Source organism: Lepisosteus oculatus, chromosome 10 (genome assembly GCF_040954835.1).
Source record: "Lepisosteus oculatus isolate fLepOcu1 chromosome 10, fLepOcu1.hap2, whole genome shotgun sequence".
Classification (NCBI taxonomy): Eukaryota; Metazoa; Chordata; class Actinopteri; order Semionotiformes; family Lepisosteidae; genus Lepisosteus; species Lepisosteus oculatus.
In genome coordinates, this window is record NC_090705.1 from 28,998,191 (window position 1) to 29,015,388 (window position 17,198).

Genomic DNA, 17,198 nt, shown 5'->3' on the forward strand with positions numbered 1-17,198 from the left:
TTTCTTTTTTTCCCCCCAAGCCTGTTCAAAGTTTAAGACTTAAATTGATTATTATTTAAATCCTTTTATGAATTGTACATTCAAACAATTGTTTGGAAATGTAGATGGAGCATCCTATTTCCATGTAAAAATTCAAGAGTTCAAACACACATCTTTATTGATTAGAAAACCAAATATATTCATGATCAAAACAAAATAAACAAATATAAAGCAGATTTGTAATATACACATTTGTACAGGATGCTCAGCAAGCACATGGTGTTTCAAATATAAAAGAAGCATTACAAAAATTAACAAGGTCTGTGAACTCTGCTGTTCTATACCAATCATATCAACAAAGAATATTAAAGAAGCTCACAGATTTTGTTTGCAGTAGTGGAAATCACCGTACAGTATGTGTGAATTTTGCTGAAATACCCTTTAACACTATTGCCTTTCTGTTTTCATAAAGTCACAAAGAAAAGTATATGGTAGAATAGCTTACAGATACATAAAGCTTCTAACACTGGAATAAAATCTGTGCCAAGATTTATGGGTTCTCTTTTCACAACCATTGGTATATGCTGTGGAGAATGAGCACTTTAAGTTGTTCTCTGTTAGTAATTTAAAACTATGGCATGGTAGAACTGATTAGTTCTAAACACTGCAGATTACTCAAAGATGCAGGAAACGCTTAAATGAGTAACACCTGCACAGTTGCAGAGCTGGTCCAAAGAAGCAAAACTATGCTTTAAATTAATGTAACATTGCTCATACTACTATTAAGACTGTTTACAGAAAACATTGTTTTGGAGAATTCTGTAAAGTTTCATTTTGCGGTTCATTCACCAGGTTCACTTTCCTGGTCCTGGGGGGACCACTGAATCTTCAGTTTTTTGCACCCGCAAAGTTCTTAATCATAGACTAATAGACTATGGGATTTATAAATGTAGCAATTTTCAAGCTTATAAACTGTAGTAATTTAGTATCATTGTGTGCCATTTTACCAAAAGTTTTTAAAGTAAGCAAAAAATTCAAGATATCAATTACCCTGAAAATGTAGACCTGAAATGGAATGAGAATCAACTGAGACGGTTGTCCCACATGATCAGGGTTGGTAACTACTAAATAAGAGTACTAACTAGGAGAGTCACCCCTTGATATTTTACAAATGTACACAAGCTTTCATGAATCACCTTATATGGTATCAGAGTGATGCTATCTTGCGCAATTAAGTTCTGTGATAATGTTACTCTTACTCAAAGATGAAGCTTTGGTTAGAAAACTATGTTTTTTCAGCCTAGTCTACTATACAATGTTCACACAAAAAGAGGACTTAATACCATAATTATTAGGAGGCCTACTATAAAAAAAAAGATATTCAGGAATGTTTGATTTTTTCAATTTGTTTGCTTCATCTTCAATTGAAATCCATTTATGTGGAATCAAATTTTACCTTATATTTCATTCAAACAGAGGTGCATATTATTACTGCTTGAAACTATTCAGTGTACTTTGATACTGAGGTGGAAGCACTTCAGCAAGCATTTTGAAATAGTTTGATGATTCTTAAATATTATTGATGATATATTAAATAATATTTGTGCCTGGATTTAATCAGATTTTTAACCACACTTGAAATTGTCCGGGTATCTCCATTTTCCAGCAAACAGAAAGTTGAATGACTTACTGGGATTTGTAAGTGACTGGTGTATTGATTTAATCCCACCCTTAATCAGAGTAAAATTAACAGGAACATGACAATTACCAAAAACATTTAAGAATTACTTAATTTAGTAGCTTCTAGGTTTAGCATAACCTTTAGCATAGGTTGCCTGCGAGCTGCTTAAGCATTTTTATGGATTTTACTACAGAAGTACATGAAATAGAATACTGTATTTACTAAATGCATGGCTTAGTTCTTCAGAAAACGTAAAGCAAATTTTAAGCAAGTAAGCAACATAGCCAGTTAAAATATGTTACATTAGGCTCTTGACAGATGTGTTGAACTGTATAATGCTAGAGTTCATGTTACAATTTGGAAAAGAAACTGATTAAAACCATATTTTCATCCTGTCCTACATCTGACAGGTCCTCCCCTTTTAGTTCAGCATTAAATCACTATTCTGTTGCTTCAAACGTTTTCAAAATTAAAAATGTAAAAATAGTGCTGTGAAAATATTTTCTACGAACTTTTAGTTTTTGTCAAAACTTAATGCAAACTTAGATCAGTAACGGTACTGATTGGACCAATAATATGTGTAGAGCCCTTAATAATTATACATTTTACAGTTGGACGCGAGCCTTCTACAATTGCCTTTTTAAAGATAATCAGAAGGAAATTTTATTTTAATTTAAAAAAAACAAGGACAAATGTACTTTGTGTTTTACTATTTTTTTTTAACAATTTCTTATTAAAGTACATGAATAAAGGTTTTCAATGAGAATTGTTCCATCACTTCAGGATTTCATTTGCCCTCACTTCTCATGGCATATGTTAAAATTCACAAGTGTGCACATTCACACACCTACAAAGCTTGAAGTTCAGTATTATATATACTGTAGTAGTCTTTCTTTTAGGACCTAGAATTTAGGTGATGTTGGTGTAGAACCATTCAGGAGAGTTGCATTTCTCTTAACTACATGATATGTCTTACAAATCCATACACACACATATATGCACCAGATAGCTATATATTCCAACAGTGGAAATTAGGGAAAGCATGTCCAGACTTTTAAAAAATAACTAAAATTGACATGATCAGCAAACATCAAAATCATTACAACATGTTTATGGCAATAGAAAATTTACAAAGTACTTATACAGTACATTATCTCTCAAGCTTTAAACATTTTCTATGATCCCATAACACCTGATGTTCAGTGTGCATGTAGGCCAGTTTATGATGGCTGGGTTTTCACCCATCACTTTTTTGTGTGGAGCATAAATTCACATTCCATATTTCATATTGAATGACACATTACTTTCAATTAATGTTTAAAAGGAATTTTGGTTTTATATAAGAGAATGTAATGAATATGAAATGGCTGATCAGGTTAATCTGCTGTATTTTCATTTTTAAAGTTTTAGATTGTGAAATATAGTTTTAAAAGAATCCACATACTGTACTCTGCCAGAAATGAACATAAGGTAATTGGGATTAAATAGTATTAACAGTGGTTGTCCTAGAAATTTATCAAATGTTAATTGAAAGTTACAATTTAACAAGAACTGTTTGCATAATTGCATATATTTAATATTAATTTATACTGATATATATCTATACACTCTCTTATACAGATGTATCAACGTTTTTTATATCGGTTGTCCGGCAATGTGATAGATTGCAAGGTGTGTTAGCCTCTTAACTGTGAAGTATAAGAGTGGAAGTAGTTTGAACAGAGAAGACTTGAATCCTAGTGTATTAAAAAAACATGTCTCTGAAGACCCAGCATAATTACCAGTTTTTACTTGTTTTCCTCACTCATAGCGCCAAGTATTCACCTATAAGCTGAATACATGTTTTGGGACTATTGTGACTTTAAATTAAAACATGCCATACTTCACACTACAAATTCAGCAAGCACAAAACAGCGCACCTTATGGTCCAATATTGTATTTTTTAAATCTAAGCTCTTTAATTTCTATGGACATGTCTCAGTTTCTCAAAACCTCTGAACTACATTCAATGAAAAATCTTACCCTTGCTCTCAGTAACTGTGCTTCATTAAAGTATATCACTATACATGGAATATTTTAATTTGGTTCCATCAGCATAAATATTGAAAAAGCATACACATTTACCAGAAGATGCAAACAGGGAGCTTATACAATGCCTGACTACAATACTCTTTGTGCATAGAAATAATATACCATATGATAAAAGAGAAGCTTTTAACAGTAAACATCAGTGTTATCCCTTCTGCAATGCTGTTACAGCTTGTTATAGAAAACCTGTCTACTACATTATGTGTACTCTGGCCCTGTTTATTTCAAGGGTTCTGAAGCGTGTGCAGGGTCAAACAAAATAAAATCTATTCATAATTTACGTTGGGACAAAAAGTTAATGTGCTATCTAAAAAAAAGGTCTATGGGCTAATAGTGCAATCAGCACATTCTTTCTGGTACAAATAAGGTACAAATGGTACAAATCTTTTTTAATCAACATAAAAGCCTCAGAACCAGATTTTCAATTTTGTGTTACATTTAGAAATGGAATTCATGCATTAAAGCTGCAAAACTATAGAAAATATTTCAAAGGTTCAAAAGTTTTATGTGGTGACAAAGTTGTTTCACTTTGATGTGGAACTGTGCTTTGCAGCACCATGAAAGTGATTAAACTTAACTATCATTAGACTCCACACAGTCTGAGCTGGGTATCTCCAAGGATTCCAGTGAGACACAGCTTTCTGGTGGGGAGACAGAGCTCCCTGTTTCCTGGATGGACATTGACACTTCACTGACACAGGCAGGCTTGGCAAGTCCTCTGTCCTTCTCGCCGCTGTCCTGCACAGCTGTAAGCTGCTCCTCTGTCACTGCCCTTGGCTCTTTGCTGTGTTCAGTGTCCATTTCCCCCTGCTTATCCCTTTCATTTTGTTTCTCATTGTGATTGTTTTCACTACTGTTCTCCTCTTTTTCAATGCTCTTCTCCTGCTCCTCTTCGCCCTCTTTCTCCACATCTTCTATGATCTTCTCTGCCAGTTTCGGTATCCTGTTGTGCTTTTTGTTTTTTAGCACATCTTTAATGGAAGTTTTATTTGACTTGCTTCTTGTTTTGAAACTCAGCTTCTGTTAAAGTCAAAGGATAAAAGATTATACATCTTTGCTTTTGAACAATGTACTCTAAGACCAACAAGCCATACATTTTCAAGTAGGTACATTTATTTCTGTATTATAGATAAATATTGAAGCCTCAGCTATCAGTAAGTACTTCAGGAATATTTAATTTATGAAGTAATGCATATTTTAGTTCTGATTAATTTTGATTACACTTAATGTTTTGTAGTTAAATTGTGTCTGGGAAAAATATACTGAAAATAAAAACATGCGTATGAGTGTAAAAAAAAATGCATAACATTGATAAATATATTATGCTGATCTGTAGACAAAAGTGTCAATCAACAGGGAGCCTGCTATGAAAGTCCAAGGTTTACAGTTCCCTGGCCTCTAAATCCTCGAAGATCGTTTGTCATCCAAGATCTTCCCAAAATAGTCAGTGAGGCTGAGTTTTCTTCTTACACGGGCAGCATGTAAGATAAGTGATGCAAGATAGGTAGCAGGTGAGGCCCTATGACTATATGATGTATGTGTTGTGTAGTCTGTTTACCATCAATTACTACAAGTGGAGTTCTGCCTGAAGTGACTAGATACTCATGCCCAGTCCATCACACCTGGATCTCTCCACTGACCTTGGCAAGGTATTGTGATTCAAAATCTTCCAGACTGTGGCCTGCCAACTAGCTGTCATATTGTTTCCTCCCTGTCATTTTCTTTCTTCATTTTCACCAGGTTTGACTCCGTAAGGGTTTAAATCACCCCCACAACTGTCTCCAATCAACTTTCTCACTATTTGCTTGATTAAGACCTTAAGCAAGAGTCAAAATCACTTGTGTGTGTCACAGCTGATTACTAATGATCAGTTAAACAAAATGACACAAATGCAAAATCCATGTACTTTATTTATCTAAAATCAAAAATGCATAGTTTAGCATAGCACAATGCCTAGCACAATTTCTTTTGATGTTTGGTATTTATTGAACAGAATATGTGCATTGCATCTTTATATCCTTTCTGTCAAGAAAATTGGTTCTAGTACTTTCCACATTGTGTAAAGTTTTACCGTAATGTTAAAAAATACCATTTGACTAATATTCGGCTGCCTGAGTATGCCTGAGCTTCTTCATCTTTTAGTGGACTCAAATAAAACTAAGCACCATAACCCTTGAAAATTTAAGATATTGACAGGAAATCATGAGGAAAGACCTCCTTTCCAAAAGGTCTTTTTATAGTCTTATCTGTTCTGCCAGACTGTTTACTTAACATTTTTAGAAGTGTTTGCATTAAAAATACTTCATAATCCACTAAATGAGGTGAATTCTATTAAATTAAATTTCAAAGAAAGATCTTTTTTGAGGTATTCTCTGTGACAAGCACAATGCATTTTGTGGATATACTGTAGATATCAAGGTGAATGCCATTAATTTACTATTGGTTAAATGGTATTATCACAGGTTTAACATTGAAAAGTTTTCTGTAAAGATTGTTGTGTGTTGTGTGTGATTCAGCTGAAGCAACTGAATCAAAATGTTTCATTTTTTTCACCCCAAATGAAAGGCTTGAAGTTATCTGTGCTAAATTGGAGTTCTGTGTGAGACTATAATGCTTAGAAATTCCCTAAATGGTATACAATTCTAGTGAATGCAATAGTGCTACAAAAGCATGTTTTAGCAGCACGTAAAATGTTTGTATTTCTGAAAACAAAACATGACCTTTTTGATCATTTCAAATTAGCCACACTGCATTACAATTTATCTATGGGATATAAATTATAACATCACATTACAGCCAACAGAAACATACTGAGGAATGTGAGGTCAGTTACCTTGGATTCCTTCTTCTTTCGGGGTAGGCAGGGTCTCTGAAGAAAAACAATCTGCTTTGTTGCCAGATTGCCTTCACTGTTAAAGAGATCATTCATTACCCTCAGCTGCAGTTCAGTACCACTCCTGTCAGCACAACTTGCACTCACTCTCTTTGATTATTTATATCATCACTGAACTTGAAATAGCTACAGTATTTCTCAGTACCATGGTACCAGAAGTATCATTTTTAAATGTCAAAAAATGAGATTACACATTTTGTAAAAAATAATTTAAAATCAATACAATAGGCATACAAAATGTGTACAATAACGACAAACTGTATATTATATTGTATGTATTAGTTACATTTTGGATTTCTGAACTGAAGAATCACTGTGGTATATACAATAAGTATGTAGTATTTGCTCATATTTGTTTCACGCACAATATTTAGTACATTTTGAATTGAGAGACAGTTATTGCACATTGTCATGAGCTAGTACTGGCACCAACAGTGGTACTTACTATCAGTATTACTGTTTCTTTCTGATTCAAATGTGCATTTCAATTCCTCTTTGTCCCATCATTTAACCCAGATATCAAAACAGTAATTACAGTACATGCTGTTTAAAACATATAATATTGTTAATTAACACTAAAGTGTTTCATTTTTGTTCTAAAGGCAGCTTTTTTTAGAAAAATAAAAATACTTCCTCATAAACAGGAGATAAAATGAGAAAACAAAGGACTGGAATCTGAGATTTTGTAACTTCCTCAAGGTCTAAAATAGAGATTAGAGAAGAGGTCCCCTGCTGTGTGCTTTATATTTAGAAAACAATTCTGCCTCCTGCATGGTTTCCTGAACAGCCCTAACCCACAAATACTTTATCTTTAGGAATATGCTTTAAAATTTTTAGATTTAAAGTGTAGCCTGAAGAATGATGGGACAGTAAGACAATTATACTACCCTCATATTGTATGGAAAGAATACAGAAAATTCAGTGTAAGCATTGCTTTTACAAACATGAAAAAATAAATTGCAAAGGCTTTGGATAGTTTTCAGCTAACTATTTGGATAGTTTTCACACTATTCTCTCTCTGCTAGTGACTGTAATATACAGTACAGTGAGATCAAATAATCTAGACTTCAAACAAAAGACTCTATGATGATGATCTGTCCAAACTACTTCTAAAAATGCACATACAGTATAGTGCCTTTTATAAGTATTCACCCCTACCAATCATGTCCCATTTTATTGAATTATAAATTATGTATATATACAAATGTATATATACTGTATATGTATAAAATACATTTGTGAAGTGAAAATTCTTAATCAAATCTTGAATGTTCAAATGGAATACTTTAATGCATCAAAGAACTTAAATGGCAGCAAAAAATACAATATGTCAATTGCTGGATTCACCCCCTTCACTGTGGCAAACCTAAATTAGTTCAGTAGCAAAAAATTACTTTGACAAAGGTCACAAAAATAGGTGAATATGTGGAATAATAGTGGTTCGCACGATTTTAGAATACATGCACGTCTCTTTAATGTCCCTCATTCAGGTAGTGTATTATAAGCAAAGATTCAACCATGAAAACTAAGGAGTTTTCAAAACAACTCGGATAAATTGAACACTGAATATTGTGCAATAAAGAGGTAGAACATGTGTTGTACATGACACTGAGTAGATCAGGCTATCCCTCTAAATTGAGCAGCCAGACAAGGAGGAGACAATGCGGAGTTCAATGGGTAATATGGGAGAAAATGTCCAGTTATCAATATCTTTGTCACTCCACAGAGCTGGCTATTACGGCAGAGAAGTAGAACGGAAACTATTACTGAAAAAAACATGTGTTGATGTTTTGATACTGTAAGAATGAGACAAAAGGTTCTGTGATCAGAAAGGGAAATATTGAAAAAGTGTTAGGTCTGGTACAAACCTAGTACAGTTCATGATCCAGACAACACTATCTCCAATGTCAGGAATGGTGGTAGCAGCATTATGGTATGGGGCTGCATCTCATTACTATGTGAAACTTGATAAGATTGAGGGGACAACAGATAGAGCAAAGTAAAGGCAAATCTTAGAATTGTAGAAGCAGAAACCTGCTTCAGTTGGCAAAAGCCTTAAAACTTGGATGGAAATTTACCTTTTAAAGGACTACGACCCAAAGCACAAGATCAAAGTTAAACTCTGATTTAAGATAAGAAAGTGAATGTATGACTTTAAGATCCTGAGATGAGATGAGATGATGTCCTAAGATGAGAAGAACAGCTGTGAAAAGGCTTGAAAATGGGTGAAAATTAATCTTCGATTAATTTGACAGAGCATTAACAACTTTTCAAAGAAGAGGTGAAAATTGTACTTTTTTCCAGTGTAAAACAGACTTATACAAAATGCCTCACAGAGCTGCTTCTGCCAATTACTGATGCAAACTGATGGGTTTGAATACAGCAATCAACATATTTAAGTTTTTGATATAGTTCAAGCAGGTAGCTGCATCAGCATGCATAGGGCTAAGTATTTGATTGTTTTTTGCAGTTTTTGCAAAGAGCATTTAGTTTAACCATAACAGCATTCATTAACAAATTTGTGTTAAAACTATTCACTTAAAATAATACTGTATGTAAATATCATTTGAAATTCAATAAAATGGGACAGCACAGAAATTATGTGATTTCACTTTACACCTGTCTTACACAAATATATTTTATATTTAATTTTCTTAATTCTATTAATTTATTAATCAAAATATAAATTTTCTGCCTGACTGTAGCTGACAGTAGGCAAGACCTTATTGTGTTACTTTTGATAATTTTATAAAGAAATTAAATAATGAACTAAAAATATTTTAAAATGCACACATTTCTATCTGGGACAGTGCCTTTGATTAATTAGATGTATTCACGAGGCAGTGCAAGACTATTTTCAGCATGGCAGATTAGAGATCAGTACAGACATGTAATTAATCAGTGCCGTCCTGAAAAGCTTATAAACATATTCTCAGTAAGAAAATAGACACAGTTTAATAATTATCAAAGAACATGGGAAATCCTCAAAGAGGATTTTAACATTTTTAAATCACTACATTCACTACATTACATCCTGTGAGATGACATACAATGCTTTGCAAAAAAAATCAGACCCTTGCACAGTTTTACATTTTTTTGCTTTCAAGTTTGCAGTTATAAAGTAAACAGATAACCATGAAAGTTGTATAAAGCACAGATCAGGAGAAAAGTATAAAAAAATAATCCTCCTAATATCTTTTTGTGAATGGTCAAAGATGATTAAGGAATGGAAGGGACCCAGACTCTGCCTAGATCTGGAGTCAGCCACCTTTCAGAAGTGGCGTGCCAAGGGTAAGCTCGTGCACCTGTTTTTATGGGTACTCCTGTAATGTCAATAATAACCCTGTTTACATTTTTGTTCATAAAAATGTAAAATTACAATATAATAATATCTAAACTGAATAAATTAATATGCACGTCTTACCACCCCTACTCGAAAAGAGTAAGGGTGTAACCCCGGCGTCCTGGCCACATTTCCCATTGGCCTTTCCCAGTCATGGCCTCCTAATAATCCCCCTCTATGAATTGGCTACATTACTCTGCTCTCCTCCCCACTGATGGCTGATGTGTGGTGAGCGTTCTGGCGCACTATGGCTGCCATCACATCATCCAGGTGGATGCTGCACATTGGTGGCGGTGGAGGGGAGTCCACCTTATAAGCAATTATTATTATTATTATTATTATTATTATTATTAACACTTAGTGTGATTCTTGCCCTTGCCTTTCCTTGCTGAGTTCTCCAGTCTCAGGTTCGTGGCTTAACTCGCACACAAGCCGTTGAGTATTCAGTTGTTAATGGGCTACGTAAGGGACAAAGAACTGACTCCATGTGTGAAAATACCTGTTAACAGTGGCACGTTTATCCAAATGCTGAAAGCAGTGAAAATGCCTATTTCTTCAAACAGCAAAATTTCACTGGCAGGGACTTCCAACAGATCAAAGGTCAAAATAGAGACACTTTGATTGCTTTCAGTAACCTCAAGTGTGTTTTGTATATCCCAGAACGTTGAGTTCCAGATGTCTAAGCACCAAAATTCAATGAGTTGCTTTTTAAAATCCTTAATACCCATCCACAAGAACTCTGAAACATCCATATCACTGGTATCAAAGCTGTCTGGGTTAATTAGAAAAGAAAATATTTGGCCACAACATTGGAAATCCTGAAATCTGAAAAAAAATTCTGAAGTCATTTTTCTAATGTACATTCCACTCTACAACATGGATTGTGCAATGTTTTGAAGGCTCTTTAGGATGTTAGAAAAAGACGAAAGTTAAAGTGTCAATGTCCCAAGAAAAATTATGAAATCCATTTTTCATCATGCAATATGGGGGAGTTTTGACTTTTGACAAAAAGATCTTGATTGCAGACAATCCACAAAGTGTGCCAAAACCTTCCCAAAGCTTAGCCAATGAACAATCTTGTGAAACAATGTTCTATGTATAGTCCAGTTCCTGTAGCAGAGTTTGAAACGGCCTGTGTGTCAGACTGAGCAACAAGGAATGTCACTATTTTCTCCTCTGTAGTCATCACATTATTAAGCTCATAATTGTAAACTTGGCACAAAGTTTTTATTGATGAATAATACAATGAAAGTTTACTATGGGGTGACCAGTTGTAGTCTACAATGATCATTATGAATCAATTCTGTTGCTCCATACCAGGCACTGTCAATGGCAAAGAGCCAGTCTGAAGAATCTGAAGATCGCGAATCACCTGTGAGCCCCCAAAAAATCTTTACCGAACTGAAAGATTTCAAAAGTGATATTAACAAAAAGTTAATGGACTTTACTGAAGAAATGAACAGAATGAATAAAAGGATAAAGAAATGGAGGAACGCACTTAGCAAACTGAGGCGTGGGGTGAAAAAACAGATGGCGTGCTTTTGGACCTGCTCCAGAAACAGAAGGAGTTACAGGCCAAAATAACAGATCTGGAGGGCAGGTCGAGGAGACAGAACCAGAGGATCTACGGAATTCCAGAGGAGAGCGAAGGAGCGTCAATAACCAAGCTCGTTAAAAAGTTTATTAGAGAGCAACTTGAATTCCCACCTAGGACTTATTAAGAGATTGAAAGAGCTCTGGCCCCCAAACCAACAAACTCCCAGTCCAGACCAAGATCTATTGTCGTCAGGTTTCTAAGATTTAGAACCAAAGAAGAGGTTCTAACGAAAGCCTGGGGGAAAACGGAGCTGTTCTATGAAAACAAAAGGGTATATTTCGATCACAATTATGTACCCGATGTTCTTCAGAAGCGGCTGGAGTGCAAAGAAATGAAACAGATGCTGAAAGAAAAGAACATAAAATTTAAAACACCTTTTCCAGCCAAACTAAATGTTTTTTTCGACTCAGGTGCCCAAAAGAATAACTGTGCTGCAGAAGCAACTAAGGACTTAATACGCCGAGGTCTGATTGCGGGTGGGGCCAGAGCGATGGCTGCAGCGAGGTCCATGGAGGAGCAGATCAGACAGGGCTCCTGGCAGCAAGCGCACGGCCACAGGGAGAGGCGCAAGGAGGAGACACTGACAGAGGAGCAGTACAAGACACTCCAGGCTTTCTGCCGCCAAACTTCTCCAAATGACTGAGTCTGGGAGTATTACCCTTCCTCAAAACTAAAGTATCTGCTTATCTATTGGATTAATGTAATAATTTACTGTAAGGTTTCATCCCCTTTATTCCCTTCGAAAAGTACCAGTTTCAATTAGTTGTGTAGTAAAATCAAGAAATGTATTCGTGTTTTGAAATATAAGTTTGGTTGATGTGGAGAAATTACTTGATAAAAGTTAGATACAGATTCAAAGTTAGACACTGTACTTCTAGGAATTGTAAAAGGGAACTTAAACCATTAGAGAAATACGTTTATAGATCTATAGAAGACCTACTGTAGGTCTATTTGAAGGATGGAGGGATATATACCCTACAGGAAGGGATTATACACATTTTTCTGCACCTCATAATTCATATGGTAGAATAGATTATTTTCTTATGTACAAATTAGATAGATCAAGAATAAAGGACTGTGAAATTGGAACCTTGGATTATTCTGATTTTAGAGTTAAATCTGGTAAAAAAGCATACTGCTTGGAAGATGAACTGTAGTGTTCTGAATGATAATGATGTTAAAGAGCTTTTATCATTTTGTACAGTTTTTACAGAACAATGATACAGGAGAGGTTTCCCCAGCAATACTATGGGATACAGCTTAAGCTGTACTTAGAGGGAAACTTATTTCCATTTGTTCATATAAAAAGAAAGTAAGACAAGCTGAATTAAGCAATTACAATCCGAATTAAAAACTATAGAACAAAAACATAAAAAACACCCACTTGTACAATACATAAACAACTATTGAAAGTTAGGGAATAAATAAATAAATGACAAATTATAGTGATAGAAACAAAACTAAAATTTAAAGCAAAGTTATTATGAAACAGGAGCCAAATCAATGAAATATTAGCAAGAAGATGACGTAAACAACAAACCTTCTTGGAGTGAAGCTGTTATTTCTGTTATCCCAAAAGAAGGAAAAGATCAAACTAGATGTGGATCTTTTCGCCCAATTCCTGTACTTAATGAAGATTTATGCTTCAATACTAGCCAAAAGATTAAAGAAAATATGACCTCAGATGATAAATTTAGATCAAACCGGTTTTATTCAGAACAGACAAACGCAAGACATAAGCATATTGATGATCAAAAGAAGGAGGCAATTTTAGTCAGTCTAGATACAGAAAAGGTCTTTGACTGGGTCAATTGGAAATTTGTATATCAGACATTAGAGAGATTTAGATTTGCTGATGAATTTATCAATATGATAAAAATAATTTGCTTAAATCCTACAGCACAAATTAAGATCAATGGACATCTCTCTAAGAGATTTTGTTTGAAAAGAGGTACAAGACAGGGGTGTCTCCTGTCACCTATTCTTTCTCCTCTGTAAATAGAACCTTTAGCAGGATGGATTAGACAAGACTAAAAAATTAAAGGGATAGAAATTAAAGGACAAGAACATAAGATCGCATTATATGCAGATGATGCCCTGCTATATTTGGATGACCCCAATGAATCGTTTATCAGAGTTATGGATCTTTTGGAAAAATTCGGTCAGGTATCAGGGTACAAATTAAATATAGAAAAAAACAGATGTTTTATGTTATAATTGTAATCCCATAATTTGGCCAATTTTGACTTTGATCATATTGAAGTAAAGGATAGATATATATGAGGGATTCTTCTAGCAGCTAGTAGAAAAGCAATCACAAGAAAATGGCTTATAAAAGAACCTCCAACACATGAACAATAGGTTAATGTTGTGAATGAGAACTATATAATAGAAAAGATAACTTTTTCTCCCAGGTTACAGGCAGAGAGGTTTAGGAAATAATGGAAAACAGGGATTAATTTTATCTCCCCACTGAGACCTGATTTAAGTTTATGAGAGAATACACAGTAATATTTCTGTGTGGACTATTTTACTGTTGTGTTTCTCATTAAACAATTGTATTTTCTTGTATAGCCCCCCATATCTGCTAGCATAATGTAAATAGTTTATTTTATATGTATGTATGAACATAATGTAACAAAAATGAAAGATGAAGGCAAACGTTTATTTTGCTGGATGCGTTCTGTTTGTAAATCTTTTCATCGCTAAATAAAAAGTTTTAAAAAAATGTTATTGGATTGGATTGTGAGCTTTCATGTGAAAACAACAGGCTAGCGCCACTAAAAATAATGCAGTAAATACACCAAATAGCTTTTTTTTCTGTGCTAAAAGGCTTTATTTGGGTAGCATCTTCTAGCGAATTACAGATCAGTCAAGCATAGTTTTTATAGTTTTATTAACTTAATTTCTTCGTGGTATGTTAGAATTTTACTGCACATACTGCTTTAATTGCAAGTGTCACTAAAAATCCCTTTGCATGCTGATAATGGCTTGTAGGTTGCCAACCCCTGGCATAGTTGCTGTCTTTTCAAAGCGAGCAGCCAGTTAAGATGGGAACTTTTTAAAGATGCCACAATGAAGCCAACAGCAGAAATAGGAGAAAATGTCTATGAGTCTAACAAAAAACATCCCACATGGGATGAGCTGGGATCCCACAGCAAAACACCTAAGTGATAACTGCTGACACACAAAGATTCAAACATGTAGCAAAAGGTTTTGTGGTCAAAGAAGACAAAATTGGACATTTATGGTTGCAAAATGTTATATCTGACTCACATCCAACACAATACACCATTCAGTGAATGGCATCCCTACTTATAAGCATGGTGATAGCTATATTATGTTATAACTCTGCTTGAGTTCAGCAGGGACTGAGAAGCTTGTCAGGACCAATGGAAAAGACCAAAGTACCAACTGCTTTAGACACAAAAATGGGAAAAATGCTACTTTATAAATATATATTTTTTTAAATACTGCTTTTTAAAAGAGTGACACTTTAAAAAACTGTTTTAGACACAGGACTGGGACCTTTCAGCAGGATCTAAAGCTACACTGGGGTGGCTTAACAATAAGAAAGAGAACATCACTGAGAGGCCCAGACAAAGTACTGTCTTGAATCTTATCTAGAATCTGCTAAAACGAAAGGTTGCACCAATTGAGTTGTTAAGATGGTAATGTAACCACAGCCCTTGGTCTCCACAGAAACTGGATACATTTGCATGAAGAGTCAAACACATCCAAGGGCTGTACAGACTCACTTGGAACAAGTAATAGGTTTATTCCATGCTGAAAAAAAGAAGAAAGAGAACACAACGTTTCGGCCGTGGAGCCTTCTTCAGGTGTGAGAGAGACAGGGCAGTAGGCAAAGGTAAAGTAGCTGGAGAACAAAGGTTGGGAGGGAGGAGGAGTGAGAGGCGGGAGCAGGGGACAGAAAGAGAGGCCAATCAAGAGGTGTGAAGTCAGAATGGGTGCAGAGAGGTGTGAAATGAAACTTCCAATGAATGGAGAAAATTTAAAAGAACAGTAATCTGTCGTTAAGGGAAGGGAGAATGTGTGATCCTAACTGCAGAATAATTTTAGTTTCGGTGGTCTTTCTGATGTATGAGTTCGGAAAACCGTCTTTGAGAACACAGACGGAGAGATTAGTGTGGTCGTGGCCGTCAGAGGTGAAATGAGAAACAATGGGCTTGGAGAGATCTTTAATCTTCACAGCCCTGACGTGTTCTCTGAAGCGGTCTCCGAGTCTCCTTCCTGTTTCACCAATGTAGATGGCTGGGCATTTACTGCAAGAGATACAGTAAATAAGGTTGCTGGAGGTACAAGATGCTGTCTGGGTGATCCGGAATTGTCCTGAGGGGCCTTGAATGAGTGTGGTGGTGGCTGTGTACTTGCAGGTGATACAGCGAGCTCTGTTGCAAGGGAAAGTGCCTGGTGTGGATGGTTGTTGAGGGCGGTCAAGGGAGCTGTGAACAAGGAGGTTACGCAGATTAGGTGGTCGGCGATATGAGATGATAGGGCGATCAGAAAAGAGGGCCCCAATGGAGGGATCATCCTGTAGGATGGAAAAATTCTGGTTAATGGTCCTGGGGATAGGAAGTGTGTTAGGGTGGTAAGGAAGCACCAAGGGAATGCGGTTGTTACGGCGGGAGTTCCTGATCGGGTTGATGGTCCGGGGGGTGTTTTTGGCTCGGGCAAGGGCCCTGTCAATCACACTGCTGGGATATCCTCTGTTGATAAAAAATGAGTACATTTCGAGGGCTTGGTTCTCGAAGTCGATGTCGTCGCTGCATAGTCTTCGTAACCTAAGGAACTGTGAAAAAGGAAGAGAGTTTTTAGTGTGGTTGGGGTGAAATGAGCTGTACAGGAGGTAGCTGTGTGAATCCGTGGGTTTGTAATAAACTGAAGTGGAAAGTCGGGGGTAGTTGATAGACAAGTGGATGTCTAGAAACGGAAGAGTGGTGGAAGATATGTGAACTGTATATTTGAGGGACGGGTGGAAGTTGGTGAAATGGTGCAGGAAGAACTCGAGCTGATCGACCATTTCACCAACTTCCACCCGTCCCTCAAATATACAGTTCACATATCTTCCACCACTCTTCCGTTTCTAGACATCCACTTGTCTATCAACTACCCCCGACTTTCCACTTCAGTTTATTACAAACCCACGGATTCACACAGCTACCTCCTGTACAGCTCATTTCACCCCAACCACACTAAAAACTCTCTTCCTTTTTCACAGTTCCTTAGGTTACGAAGACTATGCAGCGACGACATCGACTTCGAGAACCAAGCCCTCGAAATGTACTCATTTTTTATCAACAGAGGATATCCCAGCAGTGTGATTGACAGGGCCCTTGCCCGAGCCAAAAACACCCCCCGGACCATCAACCCGATCAGGAACTCCCGCCGTAACAACCGCATTCCCTTGGTGCTTCCTTACCACCCTAACACACTTCCTATCCCCAGGACCATTAACCAGAATTTTTCCATCCTACAGGATGATCCCTCCATTGGGGCCCTCTTTTCTGATCGCCCTATCATCTCATATCGCCGACCACCTAATCTGCGTAACCTCCTTGTTCACAGCTCCCTTGACCGCCCTCAACAACCATCCACA

The 17,198-nt window shown here is 36.1% G+C and overlaps 1 protein-coding gene across 1 annotated transcript in view; it reads right to left on the reverse strand.

The window, feature by feature from the left end:
- Positions 1 to 139: 139 nt before the first annotated feature.
- The window catches only part of LOC102689272 (raftlin), an 84,487-nt gene continuing 67,428 nt past the window's right edge, over positions 140 to 17,198 (reverse strand). The window contains exons 9-10 of the mRNA XM_069195064.1: positions 6,582 to 6,657; positions 140 to 4,768 (exon numbers count right to left, since the gene is read on the reverse strand). Of these exons, the coding sequence (XP_069051165.1) occupies positions 4,322 to 4,768; positions 6,582 to 6,657 (523 nt within the window). The 3' untranslated portion in view covers positions 140 to 4,321. The remainder of the gene's footprint in view (positions 4,769 to 6,581; positions 6,658 to 17,198) is intronic.